This window comes from Chiloscyllium punctatum, chromosome 13, assembly GCF_047496795.1.
Source record: "Chiloscyllium punctatum isolate Juve2018m chromosome 13, sChiPun1.3, whole genome shotgun sequence".
Taxonomy (NCBI): Eukaryota; Metazoa; Chordata; class Chondrichthyes; order Orectolobiformes; family Hemiscylliidae; genus Chiloscyllium; species Chiloscyllium punctatum.
The window spans coordinates 104,415,698-104,436,396 of record NC_092751.1 but is presented as its reverse complement, the minus strand read 5'-3'; the positions used below and the strand labels follow the sequence as shown (position 1 = coordinate 104,436,396).

Below are 20,699 nucleotides of genomic sequence, written 5' to 3'. Positions count from 1 at the left end.
TATTCACTCACCGCAAATCCCTGACCTTATGTAATATATTTCTGTTAATTCAATGATCTCACTGTTCACATGACAGCTGGCACATTTGCAACAAAAATTGTGTAGCGTAACCCAACTATAAGACTAACCCTCAGCAATGCCAGCTGTATCATTGCCAACACACCGCACGTGCCTCTGAAACTTTAGCTTGAACAATTAGTTTAATTTTTGCAACAGGAGACAATATCCGAGGTCAGTTAGTTCAGTTGGCCAAACGGCCAGTTTATGCTGTGCAGGGTCGCCAGCAGTGTGGGTTCAATGCTCGGCTGAGGTTACCATGAAGGACTGTCCTTCTCAACCTCTCCCCATGCCTGAGGTGTGGTGGCCCTCAGGTTAAACCTCCATTAGTCATCTCTTTCCAATGAAAGAGCAGCCCTATGGTCTGGTAAGACCGTAGCCACTTTACATTACTTATGCCAAATGTGCAGAAAAATAGAAGGGAAAACGAGGAATTGTATACCCACATTTGTGATTGTGGGATATGTCAAAGAATTTATGAGCCATTTCTGGCATGCAATGAAGTGTAAGAACTACAGCAGGCATTTTCCTACAGAGCTAAATTCCATAAGCTAAAGGAGTAGAATTAGGCCATTTGGCCCATCGAGTCTACTCCACCATTCAATCATGGCTAAAATGTTTCTCAACCCCAATCTTCTGCCTTCTCTCCATAACCCCTTCATCCCTTTGCTAATCAAGAACCTATCTAGCTCTGTCTCAAAGACATTCAATGCCTTGATCCCTATAGCCTTCTTCAGCATTGAGTTCCATAGATTTACCACCCTCTGGCTGAAGAAGTACCTCCTCATTTCAGTTCAGAAGTGCCGTCCCTTCACTCTGAGTATGTGCCCTCAGGTCCTGCTCTGTCTTTATACTGAAATGTCCTCTCCATGTCCACTATGTCCTCGGCTCAATCATCTACAGCTGCTTCATCAGTAACCTTCCCTTCATTAATAGGACAGAAGTGTGAATATTTGCTGATGATTTGTGCAACATTCAGCACCATTTGCAACTCCTTGTTTCCTGAATCCATTTATGTCCAAATGCAGCAAGAGTTGGACAATATCTAAACTTAGAGTGACAAGTGGCAAGTCACATTCTCAGCACACAAATGTCAGGCAGTGACCTTCTCCAGTAAGAGTCAATTTAACCCCTGCCCCTTGACACTTAGTGGTGCTACCATCGCTGGCTTCATCAGGACTGAGAAAGGTCCTGCCCAAAACATCGACTGTCTTCCTCCTTGGATGTGACCTGACTTGCTGTGCTTTTTCCAGCACCACATTTTATCTACTCTGACTTTCCAGTCCTCACTATCGCCAACATCCTAGGGGAGGTACCAACTCAAACTGCACTCGCCACAAAACACGATGGCTACAAGAGCAGGTCAGATGCGAGTAACTCACTTCCTGACTCCCCAAAGCCTATCCATTGTCTACAAGGCACAAGTCAGGAGTGTGATGGAATACTGCCCACTTGTGGATGAGTGCAGCTCCAACAACACTCAAGAAGCTTGTTACCATCCAAGACAAAGCAGCTCACTTGATCAGCACCACATCCACTAACATCTACTCCCTCCACAGCTGATGCTCAGTGGCAGCAGTCCGTACCATCTCCAAGATGCACTGCAGAAATTCACCAAAGATACTTAGACAGCACCTTCCAAACCCATGACCACTTCCATCTAGAAGGATAAAGGCAGCAGATACATGGGAACACCATCACCTGCAAGTTCCCCTCCGAGCCCCTCACTATTCTGGTTTGGAAATATGCTGCCATTCCTTCAGTGTCGCTGGGTCACAATCCTGGAATTCCCTCTCTAAGGGCATTGTGCATCTACCCACAGCACATGGACTGCAGCGGTTCAAGAAGGCAGCTCACTCCCACCTTCTCGAGGGGCAACTAGGGACGGGCAATAAATTCTGGGCCCAGCCAGAGACACCCACTTGTGAATAAATATAGAAAGTGGATTTCCAGTATTTCACAAATAGAAAGATGACAGTGATCAGATAATTGGGTTTACAGATATATTTTTCGAATCAACATGTCTGGAGATATTATGATACACCTTGGGAGCAGGTGGGACTTGGTTGTGGGTCCTCATGGTTCAAAGATAGGGACACTGCCACAGCACCACAAGAAGCGAATGGTTCACTGATCTGAAGACAAAACATCCTGGAAATGGCCAGCAAGTCTGACAGTATCTGTGAAGAGAGAAACGATGCTATTGTTCTGAATTGAATGTTGCCATTCAGAACGAAAAGAAGTAGAAATTTAGTCAGTTTTATTCTGTCAAAAAGAGGGCAGGAGGAGAACAATAAATGGAGAGGTCTGAGATAGGGTAGAGGGTGGGAGAGATTGGATGACAAAGATGTCACCGAAGATAAAGCAAAGAGAACAGCAGTAGCTGCAGTAAAGAGACAGAGCAGATTTACTGAGAGAGTGTGAGTAACACAGCTCTGTCAAAGCGAAAACATGAAAACGGTTTGAATTGGTACGTGGCACAAAACAATCAAAATCGACATATGGGCAGAACTCATAATGTTATGAAGAGAGATTGGTTTCCTTCGAGCAGAGGATGCTGAGGGGAGGACTTAACAGAGATTATGAAAGGCATAGACAGGGTAGACTGAAAGAAACTTTTCCCCTTGCTAGAGTGATCTGTCACCAGGATGCATTAACTTAAGGGAAGAGCAGAAGGCTTTGAGGAGATGGGAAAGTTTTCACCCAGAGGGTGGTGGGATTCTGGAAATCGCTGCATGTAAGGGTGGGAGAGGCAGAAACCCTCAGCACATTGAAGAAGAATTGAGGTTTGCCCTTGCAATGCCAAGGCACGCAAGGCTGTGGGCCAAGTGCTGGCAAATGGGATTAGAATGGTTAGGGGGTTGTTTTTGACTGGTGCATACTCAATGGGCTGAATGACCTTCTTCTGCACACAAGATCTCTATGACTGTGAGTCATGATCTAGAATTGTTGAACACAAGTGTTGAGCCCAGAAGGCTATCAAGTGCCCAATGTGAAGATGAGGTGCTGTTTCTTGAGTTGGAACACATTGGTCATGATGTTGATATTGCTAGAGAATGGATGTTGATCAAGAAACCAGGGAGATATCCCCAGATGTTCTGTGAAGTAGTGCATTGGGATCTTTTCTATCAAGCTGAGAGCTGTCATCAGAGGATGGCCTTTGTAACGATGAAGCCTTTCCTCAGTATCATGTTTGGGAGTCGGCCCAGAGTTTGCACTGAAGACTCCTGTGACTTAGAGGGGAGAAAGTGATCAGGTCGAAAAGTATGGCGCTGGAAAAGACAGCAGGTCAGGCAGCATCTGAGGAGCAGGAAAGTTGACATTTTGGGGATAAGACCTTCATCAGGAATGTGGACTATCTGGACTACACCTCCTTCCACCCTGCCTCCTGTAAAAATGCAATCCTTTACTCCCAATTCCTCCACCTTTGCCATATCTGCTCCCAGGAAGAGCAATTCCACTCCAGGACACCCTATTTTAAGGACCACAATTTCCCCTCCCAAGTGATCAACAATGCCCTCAAGCACATCTCCTCCACATCCGTACCTCCTCTCTTGAACCCCACCCCTCCAACCACGACAAGGATAAAACTCTCAGTCCTCACCTTCTACCCCACCAACCTCCAGATACAACGCATCATTCTCCACCATTTCTGCTGTTCCATTGTTCCAAGCAGACCCCACTAGAGATATATTTCTCTCCCCACCCCATCGGCATTAAAGAGACCATTCCTTCCATGACTCCCCCTTAAGGTCCGCACTACCCTACCCTCCACTCCCGCACCTTCTCCTGCCACCGCAAGAGGTGTAAAGCCTGCACCCACACCACAAACCCCTCTCCTCTATCCAAAGCCCGAAAGGATCCTTCCACATCCAGCAGAAATGTTCCTGCACATCCAAACACCTCATCTACTGTGTCCGTTGCTCTCAGTGTGGTCTCCTGTACATTGGGGAGACAGGATGCCATCTTGGGAATTTTTCAGGGAACATCTCTGGGACACACGCACCAAACAACCCCACCGCCCTGTGATCGACCACTTCAACAACTCCACCACCTCCCCCCGCCCTTCCCCCCCACTCCCCCAAGGACATGCAAGACCTGGGCCTGCTCCAACACTAAATCCTAGCTACCCAACGCCTGGAGAAAGAACGCTTCGTCTTCTACCTTGGGACCCTCCAACCACATGGCACCAATTTCCTCATCTCCTCTCCCACCAACTCATCCCAGATCCAAGCCTCCAACTCCGAAGCTCCCTCTTGACCTGTTCATTTTCCTTCCCACCTGTCCACTCCACCCTCCCACCAACCTATCACCATCAGCCCTCTCCTGCATCTTCCCATCATGTTCCCAGCTACCTTCCCCCAACCCCAACCCTCTATGTATCTCTCAGCACCCCCCCCCCCCCCCCCCCACCAACATTCCTGAAGAACGGCTTATGCCTGAAATATTGACTCTCCTGCTCCTCAGATGCTGCCTGACTGCTGTGCTTTTCCAGCACCACTTTCTTTGACTTCGAGGCGAGAGTGCTACCCAGAGAGCCAGAGCTCACACCCTGTACATTGACAATTATGTTTTTATCCAGTGACTTTACTAATCAGCACTGACCTATTGACAGTGCACCACTCCCTCAGTATTGACCCTCTGACAGTGCACCACTCCCTCAGTATTGACCCTCTGACAGTGTAGCATTCCCTCAGTATTGACCCTCTGACAGTGCACCACTCCCTCAGTATTGACCCTCTGACAGTGCACCACTCCCTCAGTATTGACCCTCTGACAGTGCACCACTCCCTCAGTATTGACCCTCTGACAGTGTAGCATTCCCTCAGTACTGCACTAAAATATCAGACTGGATTTTTCTTATCAAGTTCTGGATTGGGACTTAAAACTGGAACCTTGTGATTCAGAAACAGAAGTGAGTCAGCTGAGCCAAACCCGACACTCAAAAGAACGAAAGAACTGAGGATGTTGGAAATCCGAAACTCCACTGGGATCCAGGTCTGAGGAAGGGTCACTGGATCCGAAACATTAACTCTGATTTCTCTCCACAGATTCTGCCAGACCTGCTTAGATTTACCAGCAATTTCTGTTTTTGTTTCCAATATTCCAGTATTCAAAAGTCTTGTCACAAGTTCTGAGAAAGAGTCAGATTGGATCTGAAACATTATTTCTGCTTTCTGTCCACAGATGCGTTCAGACCTGCTGAGTTTCTCCACTTATAGCTCACAAGTATATCCTTGTATTAGCAATCTTGATTATGGAAATGTAACCACAGTAGTTTTGTATAAATTGCAATTGCTTTGGGTATGCGCCCTGGGGCTGAAGGGGTCCCAAGGTTACTTCGTGTTTCTCGGCTTCACAGATTCCCCCAGTGCCCCTCAAAACAAAATCACTGTACATGCAGCAGGGTGTGAGGAATATAAATCCCACTCCAGATATTTTGAAAAGAGATTCCTTGCACACTTACACATTCTGTCCCCTAACTTCACTCAGCACTCCCCACTGTTTGCACTGATCGTTTCTTAGTCAGTAAACAGTGGGCTGTTGTCTGTCCTATTACATGGATAATATGGTTAGATAAAGTCACCCTGGTCCCAGAGGATCATAGTGGCTGTTCTCTCAATAGAGAGAAATGACTGGTGGTGGTTTAACCTGAGGGTCACCATGCCTCAGGCAAGGGGAGATATTGAGGAGGAGAGTCCTTCCTGGTAACCTCAGCTGCTGTCAGAATTGAACCCATAGTCTTGGCATCATTCTGCATAGCAAACAAGGATGTGACTGGGAGCAGGCCTCTCCATACTCCAGGACTCTCTTATCACTCTTGAACCCTGTGTGTAAATCACCTGCACTCAGGTGAGGCCTGGAAGGCAGTTACAATTCATTGAGTCTGAACCCTACCGGGTGCCTGTCACTTTAGAGTGAAACTGAGTGAAGAATAGAAACAGGAGTCACTCACAAATCCTAGGGATGTCCAGCTTTTCATTTCTATTTCAAGAAAAGATATGTTCACTTGGGATTACATAAGTACGTGAAAAATAAATGCAACAAACTTTATGGAAATTAGAATCCAAATTGACTGTTCAATAAGATCTGAATGAACTCCTGTATGGCAAATTCTATAATATGTAATCATTTATACATTTCTCACGTTGTGTAGCAGTACTTCCAAATTTCCTCAGCACTTCATATTAAATAGGTGCCAGTAATGTGATAAAACACGTCAATTACTGTATAATGTGCAAATAATGAAAAAAACAATTCTATTCAAATCCACATTTGCCAGACTACATTGCAAAATGTAAAGTTAATTTATTTTGCTGCAAGGATATTGCACATGCATAACTTTTCATTACTCTACTGCCAAAATATTTAAATATAGCTCACAGTAAAATAATGTCATTGTTATTTTATCCCCCCACAGTTTTGCTCTTGCCTTTTGAGCAAACTTTTCAAAGCAGCCCATGATGAACCTATTGATTACTGATATTTATCAATGGGGCAAGTGATTTGTTATCACTTGGACATGTGTCTTCCAGCACAAACAGTTCTGGCGACAAAGTTTTGATGGACTGTGCTTACATTGTCGGTTTCTCATGTTGCTCAGTGGGTAGTGAGTCTGAGTGTTTGTGAGTTTCAGTCCCATTCTGAAGGCTGGTGTTATGGTGCAGAACTGACTGAGTACTGCATTGCCTGAAGTGCCACTCGTTGGATGAGGCGACTTGACTTCTCAGGTAAAAGAGTTCGTGGCTCAATTCAAAGAGGAGTACTCCCCCTTGTCCTGGCCAATGGTCATCCCTACAAAAAATACCCGAAAGCAACTTTATTGTGTGATCTTGCTGTGCATGTTAATTGCCTTATTTCCTACACTGCAACGATGCCAACCCTGAACAAAAAATGCTTCAAATTGTTGCCTAATTCTTTGGGATATGCTGAGGTTGTCAAAGGTACAAAACAAATGCAGGATTCTCATCGCCAGATTGTGTCTGTTTTTCACAAGATTTCACTGCGGCCACAGATGTGACATATTGTTTCTGAAGATCTGCAGCAATTAAACCCATTCAGCTTTTGGAGGCCTCCATTCATCCCCTTAAAAAGAAACATTTGCATGCATGAATTAACAAGCCAAAAAGTATAAGACATCGGAGCAGAAGTCCTTTGTTCTTTCAGATTCTGTTATTGAGTACAGGAGTTGGGAGATCATGTTGTGGCTGTACAGGACATTGGTTAGGCCACTGTTGGAATATCGTGTGCAATTCTGGTCTCCTTCCTATAGGAAAGATGTTGTGAAACTTGAAAGGGTTCAGAAAAGATTTACGAGGATGTTGCCAGGGTTGGAGGATTTGAGCAACAGGGAGAGGCTGAACAGGCTGGGGCTGTTTTCCCTGGAGTGTCAGAGGCTGAGGGGTGACCTTATAGAGGTTTATAAAATTATGAGGAGCATGGATAGGATAAATTGGCAAAGTCTTTTCTCTGGGGTCGGGGAGCGCAGGACTAGAGGGCATAGGTTTAGGGTGAGAGGGGAAAGATATAAGAGAGACCTAAGGGGCAACATTTTCACACAGAGGGTGGTACGTGTATGGAATGAGCTGCCAGAGGAAGTGGTGGAAGCTGGTACAATTGCAACATTTAAAAGGCATCTGGATGGGTACATGAATAGGAAGGGTTTGGAGGGATATGGGCCGGGTGCTGGCAGGTGGGACCAGATTGGGTTGGGATATCTGGTCAGCATGGACAGGTTGAACCGAAGGGTCTGTTTCCATGCTGTACATCTCTATGACTGTTTGAAAATGGATGGTAGATTTAGGTAGAGGTTATGGATTGGCACAGGCTTGGAGGGTCGAAGGGCCTGTTCCTGAGCTGTAATGTTCTTTGTTCTTTGTTCTTTGTAAGTAGGGTATTCAAACCATCAAGTATACTCCAATAGTCGGATAATCTTCAACCCCGCTTTCCTAAGTTTTCCCCATTACCCTTGATTCTCCTTACTGATTCAAAATGTATCTCATCACTGAATATACTTAACGACCCAGCCACCACAGACTCACTACCCTTTGACAGAAGAATCTCTTCCTCTTGAGTTTTAAGTGTGTGTGACTCCTTACTCTGAGGTGTGTCCTCTGTTCCTCATTATGTTGGTGCTTGGAGTTATGTACCAGGTAGACAAATGGTAAATCATTAACACTTTTTATTGACAGTGCTCACACCTCCACTGCTGGTTCTAGACTGGACATAAGCCCTGCCCTCTTTCATGTCACCTGACCAGCTCTCTCAAAGGGGCAGCATCCCCAAATACATAACAATCCTTGACTCTCCCACAAAGGGAAACATCAACCCTGTTAAGCTCTATAAGAATCTTAGATGTTTCAATCAGGTTGCCTCGAAACTCCAATGTGTAGAAGTTGTGGGTTTCCTCTGGGTGCTCTGGTTTCCTCCCACAGTCCAATGATGTGCAGATTGGTTAGAATGGCAATGCTAAATTGCTCATAGTGTGCAGGGATATGTAGGCTAGGTGGATAATCCATGGGGAATGCAGGGTTACAGGGGTAAGTTGGGGGTGGTGGGCCTGGGTAGGATGCTTTTCGGAGGGTCGGTGTGGACGTGATGGGGTGAATGGCCTGTTTCCACACTGAAGGGATTCTATGATTCTGTGAAATAACTCAACCCCTCCTTTTCAACCTACCTTTTCTTGACAAGAAAATAATTGCGGTTCTCTGTAGATTTACTTTTCTTTTGACGCAAAGTGTTTGTTGATTAAAAACCTGATGGCGAAATGTTGACTGCGTGTGCTAGTATTACTGGTTTTGCTTTAATAAGTCAAAAATTATCTGAATCTTTTCCTAAGTTTTTAAATGCCTGAATTCCCTCCATCACTCCCTTTTTACTGTCGTGTCAGCTACATGGCTGCCATCACAAGCAGTACACTTCCGTCTAACAATTGAGATTTGGAGAAGTGTTTTAAACCAATGACAATGGAAACCAAGCAGTGACTTTCAGGAAATAATTCATTGTTGGGGTCTCTGTTGGCCGTAAACCATCCAAGCTGTGCTTTTATGACTGCTTGCAAACAACTCGACAGAATTATTGCCTTGTAACTGTCACCAGCTCCCTATTTTTCTCTTGTTGTTCCACAGTTAAGAATATCCTGCAATAACCACATTTCAGATCTCTCAATGGAAGAGCCTAAAGGATTAACTGTTTTTTTTTAAAAAAACAGTTCAGAGAGAGGGAAACCCACTGTTTTACATGGTTTAGTTAATATAATTTCAAGTTTTATAATTTCTGCTTTATATTCAGTTGGTGTTGGCTGTGGACCCATTAATATTTAAAGTAAGTAACCTGCCCATTTCCCACTGGGCAGTCTCAAGAATATCCCACATGTTGCCTTTGTCGTCAACTTTTCCCCTCTTTCAATTTGCATAGTGTAAATATGTAAATTGAATTTTAATACCATGAAACATTAATCAGCTGTTAGTGATTGGCTGCCTTTTTTCAAGCATAGAAATGTAGTCTATAAATCCACTTTGATAAACTAACTACCACCACATCCTTGTTACAAGGTCCAGAATATTAATTTTTTTTTAAGGGATGGGAATCACAAGAAAATAATTGCTTTTTCACCTTGATTTCATAGTCCAGAGGTTTACAAAGCATGTCCCCAGGTCCAAAGGGAATTGGTTAGATGGAAAAATCAGTTCAACCCTTGGCATTTGATACAATCCTGACTAAATGTTCTTTTGATATTCAGCCGTAGAAAATTGGAGCAATAGTATGTGGTTTGCCACCCTGGTGTGGGTTTCACTGCCTAACAAGCACATTTGCCTTTATTCTGCTGAGATTTGATTTCTAAGATTAAGAATGTGGTAAGATCCAACAGTTTCTCTGTGATTCACACCAAAATGTAGCTAATGCCTGTTCTGTGAATCCCCTTCAGAAACTGTTTCAGCTGTTTGGCAAGGCGCAGTGAGGTTAATGGACTGTAACAAAAACACATAAAGGTATGCGCCTGTGTTGTATTTCCAGAGGGATAGAGTAGAAAAACAGCAGAAATTACATTGCAAACCTAAATCAAGCCTTGGTCAGACCAAACTTCCATCTTTTCAGAGACAAACTGGAGATTTAGGATTTGCGAGGATGCCACCAAAATGCAGAGGTTCTCGTTTATCGAGAAAAACTCAAGAGGCTGGGGCATTGTCTTCCATTAGAAAAGAGGACTTCAAAATTCTGCAGGAGCTCTATAAGATAAACTTTGGCAAATATTTCAACACGTGCAGTGGACTGAAATCAATAGCCAGAGATAAAAGCTAACATTGCCATTGTCTGACCAGACAATAGAGCTACTAGGTCAAGGAGGAGAGGGTGGAGTGGATAGGTGGAAAAGAAGATAGGCAGTTATTGTCCCCATAACTTGTCCGGACTTGTCCTACCTGCCTATCTTCTTTTCCACCTATCCACTCCACCCTCTCCTCCTTGACCTATCACCTTCATCCCCTCCCCCACTCACCCATTGTACCCTGTGCTACTTTCTCCCCACCCCACCCTCCTCTAGTTTATCTGTCCACGCTTCAGGCTCACTGCCTTTATTCCTGATGAAGGGCTTTTGCCCGAAATGTCGATTTCGCTGCTCCTCGGATGCTGCCTGAACTGCTGTGCTCTTCCAGCACCACTAATCCAGAATCTGGTTTCCAGCATCTGCAGTCATTGTTTTTACCTCAGACAATAGAGCTGCTCTGTCATCGACTGGTGGTGGTTTAATCAGAGAATCACCACACCTCAGGTGAGGGGAGAGTTTGAGAAGGAGAGTCCTTCATGGTAACCTCAGCCAATGTAGGAATTGAATCCACGCTGTTGGCATCACTCTGTACCACAAACCAGCCATCCAATCAACTGAACTAACCAACCATAAATTTAAGTTGGTCACTCATAAATCCAATAAGGAATTAATGAGAAACCTCTCTACCTAAACAGTAGTGAGAATGTGGAACTTGCAACTTGAGGGTGCAAGAGCTGAGCAGTCTTGAAACGTGTAAAAGTGGATAAATCCCCAGGACCCGATCAGGTGTACCCGAGAACTCTGTGGGAAGCTAGAGAAGTGACTGCTGTGCCCCTTGCTGAGATATTTGTATCATCGATAGCCACAGGCAAGGTGCCAGAAGACTGAAGGTTGGCTAACACGGAGCCACCATTTAATAAAGGTGGTAAGGACAAACCAGGGAACTATAGACCGGTGAGCCTGACATTGGTGGTGGGCAAGTTGTTGGAGGGAATCCTGAGGGATAGGATGTACATGTATTTGAAAAAGCAAGGACAGATTAGGGATAGTCAGCATGGCTTTGTGCATGGGAAATCATGTTTCACAAACTTTATTGAGTTATTTTAAGAAGTGACAAAGAGGACTTTGTATCATGGGAGACTGATTAGCAAGGTTAGATCTCATGGAATACAGGGAGAACTAGCCATTTGGATACAGAACTGGCTCAAAGGTAGAAGACAGAGGGTGGTGCTGGAGGGTTGTTTTTCAGACTGGAGGTCAGTGACCAGTGGAGTGCCACAAGGATCGGTGCTGGGTCCACTACCTTTTGTCATTTACATAAATGATTTGGATGTGAATGTAGGAGGTGTACTTAGTAAGTTTGCAGATGACACTAAAATTGGAGGTGTAGTGGACAGCAAAGAAGATTACCTCAGATTACAATGGGATCTCAACCAGATGGGCCAATGGGCTGAGAAGTGACAGATGGAGTTTAATTTAGATAAATGTGAGGTGCTGCATTTTGGAAAAGCTAATCAGAGCAGGACTTATGCACTTAATGGTAAGGTCCTAGGGAGTGTTGCTGAACAAAGAGACCTTGGAGGGCAGGTTCATAGCTGCTTGAAAGTAGTCGCAGGTCGATAGGATAGTGAAGGTGGTGTTTGGTATGCTTTCCTTTATTGGTCAGAGTATTGAGTACAGGAGTTGGGAGGTCATGTTGCGGCTGTACAGGACATTGGTTAGGCCATTTATGGAATATTGCGTGAATTCTTGTCTCTTTCCCATCAGAAGGATGTTGTGAAACTTGAAAGGGTTCAGAAAAGATTTACAAGGATGTTGCCAGGGTTGGAGGATTTGAGCTACAGGGAGAGGCTGAACAGGCTGGGGCTGTTTTCCCTGGAGCGTCAGAGGCTGAGGGGTGACCTTTTAGAGGTTTATAAAATCATGAGGGGCATGGATAGGATAAATAGACAAAGTCTTTTCCCTGGGGTGGGGGAGTCCAGAACTAGAGGGCATAGGTTGAGGGTGAGAGGGGAAAGATATAAAAGGGACCTAAGGGGCAACATTTTCACACAGAGGGTGGTGCGTGTACAGAATGAGCTGCCAGAGGAAGTGGTGGAGGCTGGTACAATTACAACATTTAAAAAGCACCTGGATGGGTATATGAATAGGAAGGGTTTAGAGGGATATGGGCCAAGTGCTGGCAAATAGGACTAGATTCGGTTGGGATATCTGGTCGGCACGGACACGTTGGACCGAAGGGTTTTTTCCGTTCTGTACTTCACATCTCAATGATTCTATTGACACATTTCAATTAATAAACATATGGGAGTGAAACAAACGGATCTTAACTCTGAAATGGTTATAGGCGAAGTCTCTCAGATGGGAAATTTTTAAACTTAATTCATGAGATCTGGGTATCACTGTGGGCCTGCATTTATTGCCCTTACACTGAGTGGCTTACTGGAGCCATTAGAAGGCAGTCAGGAGTCAACCACTTGCTGTGGTTCAGGAGTCATGTGGAGGCCAGACTAGGTAAGGAAGGTAGATTCCTTTCCATGAAGGATTTCAGTGAGGCAGATGGACCTAATGCAGATTTTCTATTGAATTCCAATTTCACTATCTGGTTGAGTGGATTTGAACCCATGGCCCCAGGATGTGAACCTTGGGCTCTGGATTACTGCTGCAGTGAGATTACCACTGGGGCACGACCTCCCCTGTTGTTCTGTTATATAATATGCAATTTGTTCCATTAACACTTTTTTTCTTTGTCATCTGGCAGGTTTACAATTGACAAGGATACTGGCATAGTGACTCTGATCCAGAGGTTAGACTTTGAGGCAACACGGCGATACACTTTAACCGTTATAGCAAAGGATGGAGGTGGTGAAGAGACCACAGGACGTTTGCGAATCAATATTTTGGACATTAATGACAATGTACCCACCTTTCAGAAGGAGACCTACCTGGGAACAATTCGTGAGAATGAGGCCTCTCCAGTGCAGGTGGTCAGAGTTCGAGTAAGTGAAATGGTTTTGTGCAGAACAATTAGGGATTGAGCATCAGCCACACTGTGCTGACCACACTGCTCCATATCTGCACACACACAGTCAAACACACGTACCCCACCACCCCCAAGTCTAAGCTGCCACATTACAACAAGTGGGAGAAATCTGAATCTGCCTTTCCAAGGCTGTTGTATTGGCAGGAGATTTTATTGGTGAGGTTTTGGGAATCTATTCACCCTCCCCTTCTCCTCACCAAAAGTACCCAAGAGCAACCAGAGAAAGGGGGGGGAAGGTCAAGGTGCAAAGATAAAGCATTTTGATTCGATTGGTCACCACTTTGTGTCACTGTTTGCAGAAGTATTTCACTTGCAGGCAGTTCAGAGAAGGTTCACACGGCTGATCCCAGGTGTGGAGGGACTGTCTTATGAGGAGAGGTTGTGTAGGTTGGGCCTGTACTCATTGGAGTTTACAAGAATGAAAGGGGGCCTTATTGAAACATTGGAGACTTGCAGGATAAATATGGAAAGATTGTTTCTGCTTGTGAGAGAGTCTAGGAGCAAAACGCACTGTCTCAGAGTAAGAGGTCATCTATTTAAGACAGAGACAAGGAGGAATTTCTTCTCTCAGAGGGGAGGGAATCTGTAGAAGTCTTGACTGCAGAGGGCTGTCGAAGCTGAGATAGATTTTTAATCAGGGGAATTAAGGGTTTTTGGGAAAAGTCAGAAGAGTAAACGTGAGGATTATTAGATCATGATCATTGAATGGTAGAGCTGACTCAATGAGCTCAAAACTTATGGTGTTGGAAAAGCACAGCTGGTCAGGCAGCATCCAAGGAGCTGGACAGTCAACATTTCAAGCATCTGCTCTTCACCAGGGATCTTCATCTTCCTGATGAAAAGCTTATGCTCGAGACGCCGGTTCTCCTGCTCCTCGGATGCTCCCTGACCGGCTGTACTTTCCCAGCACCACACTTTTTGACTCTGATCTCCAGCATCTGCAGTCCTCACTTTCTCCTGACTCAATGGGCTGAATGGCCCACTTCTGCTGTTCCATCTTGTGTCTCAATTTGGGTGCCATTTGCTGGGCACTGACACATTGGGTTTGTGCTGAGGTGCAGTGGACAGTCAAATGTTCTCTCCAGCCAAACACAGACAGGAGGGTGTGCCATGGGGTAAGATGGTGAATCTGTAGCCCAGTCTCCATCTCTTTCGGTCTTCACTTAGATTGCAAGAGGTCAAGTGTTACAGTTGCTAAGCTTAGTGACCACATGACCAAGCCTTGAGTTGCCTCACCCACTGGCGCTCAGCTAAAACCTAACACATTATGACCCTCCATGACCTTTAGTCTTTGTTTATACTAAAACCCCTTAGCCTGCCATTGTGTTTTGCCTGACAGTCAGTATATCAACAAACCTTTCAAAAACATGCTCATGATTACATCACTGTATCATCACATGTAAAGGTCACATGAGGCTGTAACGGTCTCAGACTCCATCTTAATTTGGGCCCCTGGAAGCATGCCATGCCAATAGGGGTGTGCTACTGTTTATGACCAAATAGCTGGAATTTTAGCCCAGGCGCAGATGTGCTTGTGAATGGAATATTTGTAGACATTAGTGAGCTGTAAAGAAAACTCTGGATCTTTTAGTATCAGTTCACCCCACCTGTGGATCTTATGTCTTGAGAGGTAACATCAGCATTATCAATTTCTCTTTGATTTGATTTATTGTAGCCACATAAACCTAAATACAGTGAAAAGCTTTGTTTTGCGAGCAGTACGGGCAGATCATAGCAAAAAAGGACTTACAGATCACAAGGTGCTTAGACAGAGCGGCATATTTAGAATTTAGATTTAAAAGTGCAAGATGGTTATAATAAATGTGAGAATAAGATCTGCTGTACAGAGCTTGCAAAGGGCTCCCGGTGTTGGCACCATCTTGAATCTTTTGTACATTACCAATTGCGGAATAGCCTGCTCCCTCGTTGGCTGTCAAACATACTGCTCTAAAGAATTATCCTGAATGTATCCTGTGAACCACTTTTCCAGGTTGCCTTTGCCAAGCTTCAGCCAGAGGCTATAGAATCCATTGTCACACAAGGCTGTGGAGGTCTTGGAATATATTTAAGATGGAGATAGATAGGTTCTTGATATAGGGTTATGGGGAGAAAGCGGGAGAATGACATTGAGAAACTCTGTCATGATTGAATGGCGAACCAGACTTGATGGGCTGAATGGCCTAATTTCTGCTCCTATGGTCCTATGGTCTCTTCTGGTCTTATCTGATTCACCCAATCGACGTGAGGAAGTCACCTATGATTATTGCAGCACCATTCTTACATGAAGCATTTATCTATTCCTGTATACTCTGTCCTTCAAGGTGACTATTGTTAGCAGTCCTATAACTACTGCCACAAGTGATCTCTTACCTCTGAAATATTTTAACTTTCCCCAAACTGATTCTAAATCTTACTGTTTTGCACTGAGGTTACTTCACAATATTCACAATATGTCATCTTTAATGAACAAAGCTGCCCAATTACTTTTACCTGGATCCAATAACCTGTTCAGGTGTTGGTCTTGGCCACCTTACACCATGTCTTTCAGTGGCATTACCATTGCTGAATGCTATGGTAACAACATCTTGGGCATTACTATTGAACCGAACCTGAACTGGACTCGCCATACAAAGTTACTATGGCTGCGTGAACAAGTCAGAGGCGAGAAACCTTATGGTTAGTAACTCTCTTCCTGACTCTCAAACTCTGTTTGCCATCTACAGTCATGAGTCAAGAGTGTAATGGAATATTCCCACTTGTCTGGATGAGTGGAACTTCAACAACATTCGAGAAGCTCAACACCCATCCAGGACAAAACCGCCTATTTATTTGCCCCAATTCCTCAAACATTCACTTCCTTCAGCATAGTGGCAGGAATGTGTACCATCTACAAAGTGACAGAGACCCCACTGACAGCACCTTCCAAGTCTGTAGCCACTGACATATAGAAGACAAAAGCAGCAGATATGTAGGACCGCCACCATGGAAATTCCCTTAAAAAGCCACTCACCATCCTGACTTGGAATTATATTGTCATTCCTTCAATGTCATGGGGTCAAATTCCTGGAATGTTCTTCCTAAGAGCACTGTGGGCGTTCCTACACTCCAAAGACCTCCAGAAGGCCACCTTTCAAAGGGCAGATAGGGATGGGGCAATAAATGATGATCAGCCACCTGTGTCCTGTGAATGAATAAATAAGAAAATGAACCTAATTTGACATTGAGCCTCTCATATTCCTGAGGAAGAGCCCCTTTCCTGGTACTCCGTGTTATTGGTACTTCATGGTCCACAATCAGATCTTACCCCTCCCATTGCAAGTACCTCTCTGGCCCTGAGCAGATATCCCAGTCCGTAGCACCTGGCAGGCATCACAGCTCCCTGGACTCTTCCTCTCAGCTGCAGGGATCTGTGTCTCTCATCAACTGTGCGATCATCTGCTCCAAATGTATTCTTACCAAGCCCATCCACTTCAATGGCTTCCTTTATCGCAGTGCCACAGTCAGTCTGCTTATCCACCCTGCAGCCCCTGCTTTCCTGCATACTGGCTGTAAGAATCTAAATCCTGTCAGACAATTGGGACAGCAGTGTGTCTCACAGCACAGACATCGATTCCACCTTCAGGTGCCTGTCTGTGTGGCGTATGCATGTTCTGCCTGTGTCTGCATGGGTTCCCTCCGGGTGCTCTGGTTTCCTCCCACAGTCCAAAGATGTTATGTTGAGGGCTACAGGACATTGGTGAGGCCTTTTCTGGAATACTCTGTCCAGTTCTGGTTGCCCAGTTATGGGAAGGATATCAGGTTGGAGAGGGTTCAGAAGGGATTTACCAGGTATGGAAGGTTTGAGTTAAAAAGAAAGGCTGGAGAGGCTGAGACCTTTTTCACTGGGCAACAGGAGGTTGAGAGGCGACCTCTTAAACGTTTATAAAATCATGAGGGGTATAGATAGAGTTAAGGTTAGTTGTCTTTTCCCTAGGATGGGGGATTTCAACAGTAAGAGGCACAACTTTAAGATGAGAGGAGAGAGATTTTAGAAAGACATGAGGGCCAATTGTTTTAAACAGAGGATGGTTTGCATGTGGAATAAACTTCCTGAACAAATGTGGATATGGGAGCAATCGCAATGTTTAAAAAACATTTGGACATGAAGAGGAAAGGTTTGGAGGGATATGGGCCAGGAGCAGGCAGTTGGGACTAGTTTAGTTTGGGATTATGTTCAGCATGGACTGGTTGGACCGAAGGGTCTGTTTCCGTGCCGTATGACGCTATGTGCAAGTTAGGTGGGTTGGCAATGCTAAATTGCCCATAGTGTCTAGAGTTGTATAGGCTAGGTGTGTCAGCTATGGGAAATACAGGATTATAGGTATAGGGTCGGGGGTAGGTCTGGGTGGGATGCTCTTCGGAGGGTCAGTCTGGACTCAATGGGCTTACTGGCCAGCTTTCACACGGTAGGAATTGTATGATTCTAATTGAATGAGCTGGGGTTTCTATAATCCTCATCTTATTTCTCACCTTTTTCAGATAATCTTTCAGTTTGATTGGGTGCGTTCACTCAGATTGATTCCTGGTTCTATTGTTGTACAGAAGTTAAACTGTGTAATGAACAATGATGACATTGCACTCTCTAAGTGAAAGCTGCTAAAAGATTTTTTTCCATTTCAAAAGGATTCTGGACATTTGAATGTTTTCCAATCATTACAACCGAGATCCCAACAGTTTTATCTTCAGTTTTAAATGCATAATGGTGGTTTTGTAAATGAGGGAAGTGTTCTAATGTATTTCAACACTTACACAATGCCTAATGTAATGGACAATTTGCTTTTGGAGGAGAAAGTCCTGTAATCAATCAGTTCAGCAAAAGCCCATCTAACTTTCAACACAGCATCTACCTATTGAAATCAGAAGAGCAACACAAGAGTGATGGTCTTGTGGTATTATCCCTGGACTGTTAATCCAGAGACCCAGATAATGTTCTGGGGACCCAGGTTTGAATCTCACTACAGCAGATAGTGCAATTTGAATTCAATAAAATATCTGGAATTAAGAATCTAATGATGACCACAAATTGATTGTCAGTAAAGCCCATCTGGTTCACTAATGTCCTTTAGGGAAGGAAACTGCCATCCTTACCTGGTCTGGCCTACATGTGACTCCAGACCCACAACAACGTGAGTGACTCTTCACTGCCCTCTGGGCAATTAGGGATGGGCAATAAATGCTGCCTAGCCAGTGATGACCTCATCCTGTGAACGAATAAAAAAGCGTTGCAGCTTATTGGTGATTGTTCCCAGTAATTAGTGGTCAAAAATATTACATGTTGACATTTATTGTCTTAATCTGTGTTGTACTGAACTGCTTGATACCTCTCTTAAAATAAAAAAAACTTCAAATCCCTGAGTATGTGTATGCCACTGTCAGTAGACAATATTTCTCAGGCTCTTTTTCAAAGGAGTGTTCGATAGGTTGTAAACTTCACAGCTAATCTCTTGTAAAATTAACATTTATTTGAAAAATCAGGGGTATTTTGGAGATGTTAGGTCATCCTAGGGCCAGTCATGTTTTGTGAAGATACATCTTTGAACAAATGAAACAGTTTCATCACTGAAGTACAGTATAATTATAACTGCTGTGCCTTACGGGGGTCTCATTGTATCAGCCTTGTCCCTGAAGAAGCATGTTAGTAATTTTCAAAGCCATCACATTTACTCTGAGCGATTCTATTCATCCCTTTTCCTCTATTGGCCTTCCGTTCGCTTGGCTTGAGCCTCATTCCTGACTCTGTTCTCACGTAAAGTTAAACTCTGTAATGACCAAAGATGGCATTATACTCTGTGTGCAGTGTATTATCTCTGTCAACAACAAGCAAAGCTTTAGTAGGACTTAACTTTAAAAAAACTTAAATTTTATGCAGTATCTTCCATGACATCAGGGCGTACAAAGTGCCCTGTAAAACAAATGAATTACTTTATGGAGTCACTTATTGGAAATGCAGGACAATGTTAATTGAGGGATAAATATTGACCAGGATATGGGGGAGGAGTTCCTCCAACCTCTTTGAGTCAGTGCCAAGAGATGTTCTAACACCACTAGAATGATTCCTCAGTTTAATGTATCACCTCAAAAGATACTTCAACAGTTCCTGCACAGAGCACAGGAACACTTGAGCATAAATTTGACGTTCTTGCATTTGTCCTAATGAGTGCAAGATGAAAAGCTTCAGCAACACCCCTCTCTTTCCAGCAGCACTTGAATTCTGTTCAACCAGGTGAATGTCAGCATAAGCCTTTGTAGATTCACTGATGAGCTTTAACTTGGAACAAAAACAACATTCTTGAAACTCTCAGCAGGATTTTGCAGCTTTTGTATTTCCGAGTAGAGTTGGCTGAGGGAGATATTTGGAGTAACAGACAACAAAATACTTGGTTGGGAGGGGGAGCAGACTAAACGAGTTGGGGGTAAAATTTGTTTTGTGGGTTCTGTTTGGCTGCTTTTGAATACATTTGTGAAGCCAGTCCTCTGTTATTAGTCCAGAGTTTTCATTTAAATCTGGAGAAATCAACTCAATCCTGGTAGCAATAGATGAGATTGCTGGAAGATGGACCCACAAGTCTGTTCCACCAATCCATCAGATAACAGCAGGTCTGCAGCCCCAATCCATTTACCCATCTGTGTCCATATCTTAAAAACTGACAATTTCATTTCATCCCCAGTGTCTACAGCCTGTGTGGCTTCCCAAGGTGGGGGTCACCAGCTTTGAGGCTGCAGTAACCTCCAGAGATCTCTGACTGATTTGTAAAAGGTGTATTCCGGCTTTAACAGGCAGGCCACCACCTTCCCAGACTCCCCTGTTCCTACCATCTCCCCAGCTCACTCACGCAGGTCTCACTGCTCCTCTCATCGTTGTCTCTGTGAGGTGGGGGCGCCAGTGTTGGACTGGTGTAGACAAAGTCAGAAGTCACACAACACCAGGTTACCGTCTGACAGGTTTATTTGAAATTAAGTGTCACTTCACCTGACAAAGGAGCAGCGCCTTGAAAGCTTGTGATTTCACATAAACCTGTTGGACTATAACCGGGTGTCGTGTGGTCACTGAGGGGGGTCATGATTGGTTAAAGCCTCAAAATAGGGAAAGCAGGGGAAAGACTGGAGTGAATTACAGGGTGGGAATTTCCTGATTCCTTTACTCTCTGTGTGGAAATGTGCTTGGCTAGAATCACCTTTCTTGGTGACTTCTCTTTTGAAGATTGCTCTCCCTTTTGTCTTGAGTTGGCGGGTGGTGTTGGAAATGTTAGCATGCTAGCACTCTCCACAGCTGCTGTGCCTAGTTTGCTGCCC

General features: G+C 44.3%; 1 protein-coding gene across 1 annotated transcript in view; it reads left to right on the top strand.

Moving 5' to 3' along the window:
• Positions 1–20,699, top strand: part of cdh23 (cadherin-related 23) — a 967,008-nt gene that overhangs the window by 421,483 nt on the left and 524,826 nt on the right. Inside the window, exon 15 of the mRNA XM_072583543.1 lies at positions 13,086–13,323. Coding sequence (XP_072439644.1) covers positions 13,086–13,323 — 238 coding nt within the window. The remainder of the gene's footprint in view (positions 1–13,085; positions 13,324–20,699) is intronic.